This window comes from Sinocyclocheilus rhinocerous, unplaced genomic scaffold, assembly GCF_001515625.1.
Source record: "Sinocyclocheilus rhinocerous isolate Xijiao unplaced genomic scaffold, SAMN03320098_v1.1 scaffold12403, whole genome shotgun sequence".
Lineage (NCBI taxonomy): Eukaryota > Metazoa > Chordata > Actinopteri > Cypriniformes > Cyprinidae > Sinocyclocheilus > Sinocyclocheilus rhinocerous.
The window spans coordinates 6,224-8,160 of record NW_015658675.1 but is presented as its reverse complement, the minus strand read 5'-3'; the positions used below and the strand labels follow the sequence as shown (position 1 = coordinate 8,160).

At 37.4% G+C, this 1,937-nt stretch overlaps 1 protein-coding gene across 1 annotated transcript in view; it reads right to left on the bottom strand.

Annotated features, from left to right (window-relative positions):
* LOC107722802 (uncharacterized) overlaps positions 1-1,710 on the bottom strand; it is an 8,362-nt gene extending 6,652 nt beyond the window's left edge. Inside the window, exon 1 of the mRNA XM_016531282.1 lies at positions 1,044-1,710. Within this exon, the coding sequence (XP_016386768.1) occupies positions 1,044-1,582 (539 nt within the window). The 5' untranslated portion in view covers positions 1,583-1,710. The remainder of the gene's footprint in view (positions 1-1,043) is intronic.
* Between the last annotated feature and the right edge of the window lie 227 nt (positions 1,711-1,937).

Sequence of the window (1,937 nt, the reverse complement as noted above, 5' to 3'; positions counted from 1 at the left end):
ACCAAATCATGTGCTCGTGCGACCAGCTGAGAAAGTTAGTTGCAAAAGAGCAACCAGTGGGAAGAATGAGTCTGGAGCCCTGTATAGGCTATACAGTCCATGAAAAGCAAACTGGTGCTCTTCTGTTTCTTTTGGTGTATGACTCCCCCTTGTCTTGTATAAAAAGCACAATAATCGCGGTTGTCTGAAACAACCGCGGTTAGATCAAATAATCGCGGTTAGACGGTTATTTAATTATCGAGACAGGCCTACTTTTAGATCAGTTTAAAGACTGTGTAAATGGTTAAAAAGATAGCCTTGCAGTATATAAAAAATGCATATACATTTATTATAGTTTCATAAAGCCCAATGTAATCAGCTTATAATCAACAAAACTGATCTCCAAAATACTTATTAACTTTTTTTATATAATGCTTCTATAATGAGACACTTAAAGACTCTTATTTGAAAAGAGACATGGTCATTGTATAACTGTATCATCTACACAAGCCATTGTGCTTGCAACAAATTAATTTGCAACAAATTAAACTGCATTGTTTCATTTACCTTCTGTGGGTAATTGTAAAAGTCTTTGGTGACTACCATATTATTGCTCCTCACATTGATCCCACAAACAAGGAATAGTAATCCTCTCATAGTAAAGTTATCAAAACCAATGGGCAAATTTATTATTATTATTTATATTTAAATGTTTCTTTATCTTAAGGATCTACTCTTTGCTACAATACTTAAGCAAATTTTTTAATAAAATCAAAGACATGAGAAGACATTTACAAGTACCCATAGAAGGTAAATAAACAATGCAGTTTAACTTGTTGGTAATGGTTTGTTTTGACTGCAATAAAAACTCACTTCTGCTGCAATCCGTTCATGGACCTCTGGACTGAGTGACCGCTGCCTCTTCGGTTGAGAACCACCTTCACTGCTTTGGTCAACCAGGGAATGGAGAGAATTTCTGTAAAGGAATAAGAAAATGTATCAATAATAATAATAATAATAAAAAAAAATAATAATAAATGCAAAACAAGGAATACAGCTGCTACCTGATCTTCTGTATGTCCTGCTGGAACTGCTGGATGCTCCCCCTGATGTGGACTGAATCTATGTCCTTCTTCTGGAGTTTGGCATAGAAGTGGTCCACATGTGGCATGATGTTGTGGAAAAGTTGCAGAAAAAAATTAAAATCCTGATCCTCCAGCAGCATGGCAAAGGTTCCTGCCTCTCTGACGGTAACAGGGTCAAAGTCACCTGAGTCTCGTATAGTTTGAAAACAGCAGATGAGGTCCTCTCTGTGCTCAAACACTGAATTGATGGCACGGCTGTGGAAGTTCCATCTGACTCTGCTTGATGTTGGTAGTCTATGGGCAACTACTTTATCAAGAACACCTGTGCACTTGGGTGATCTTGAGAAAAAGCTGGCAAATCCTCCAAGGTCAGAAAAAAAAATTCTCACTTTGGGTATGTGAGAAGTGGCCTGTTGCATTATCAGATTGAGTTGATGTGCATAGCAGTGGATGTAATGGGCATTTGGGTACACATCTTGCATCTTCCTTTGAACACCTGCAGTGGCACCCCTCATCATGCTGGCTCCATCATACGCTTGGGAGATGAGTTTATTCTTCTGATCCTCTGGAAGGATGACAGCAAGACGCTCTTTTAGTGCTGTAGCGATGGAATCAGCTGTAGTTGAACGCAGAGGAATAAATTCAAAAAACCTCTTACATGTAAACTAATTTGCCTTAGAGTATTAGTCGATGTTAAGGTAACACTGTAGATTAGGGAACACATTCACTATTAAGTTTTCCTTCAATAAACTCCAACCTGGGGCCCGTTCTTCTGGCTGAGTAAAACTGGCTGTGTCTATAGTATTAAAGACTACACAACATTATTATATTATCTTTAAATTAATTTTTAAATTATTATTTTAAATTATTGTC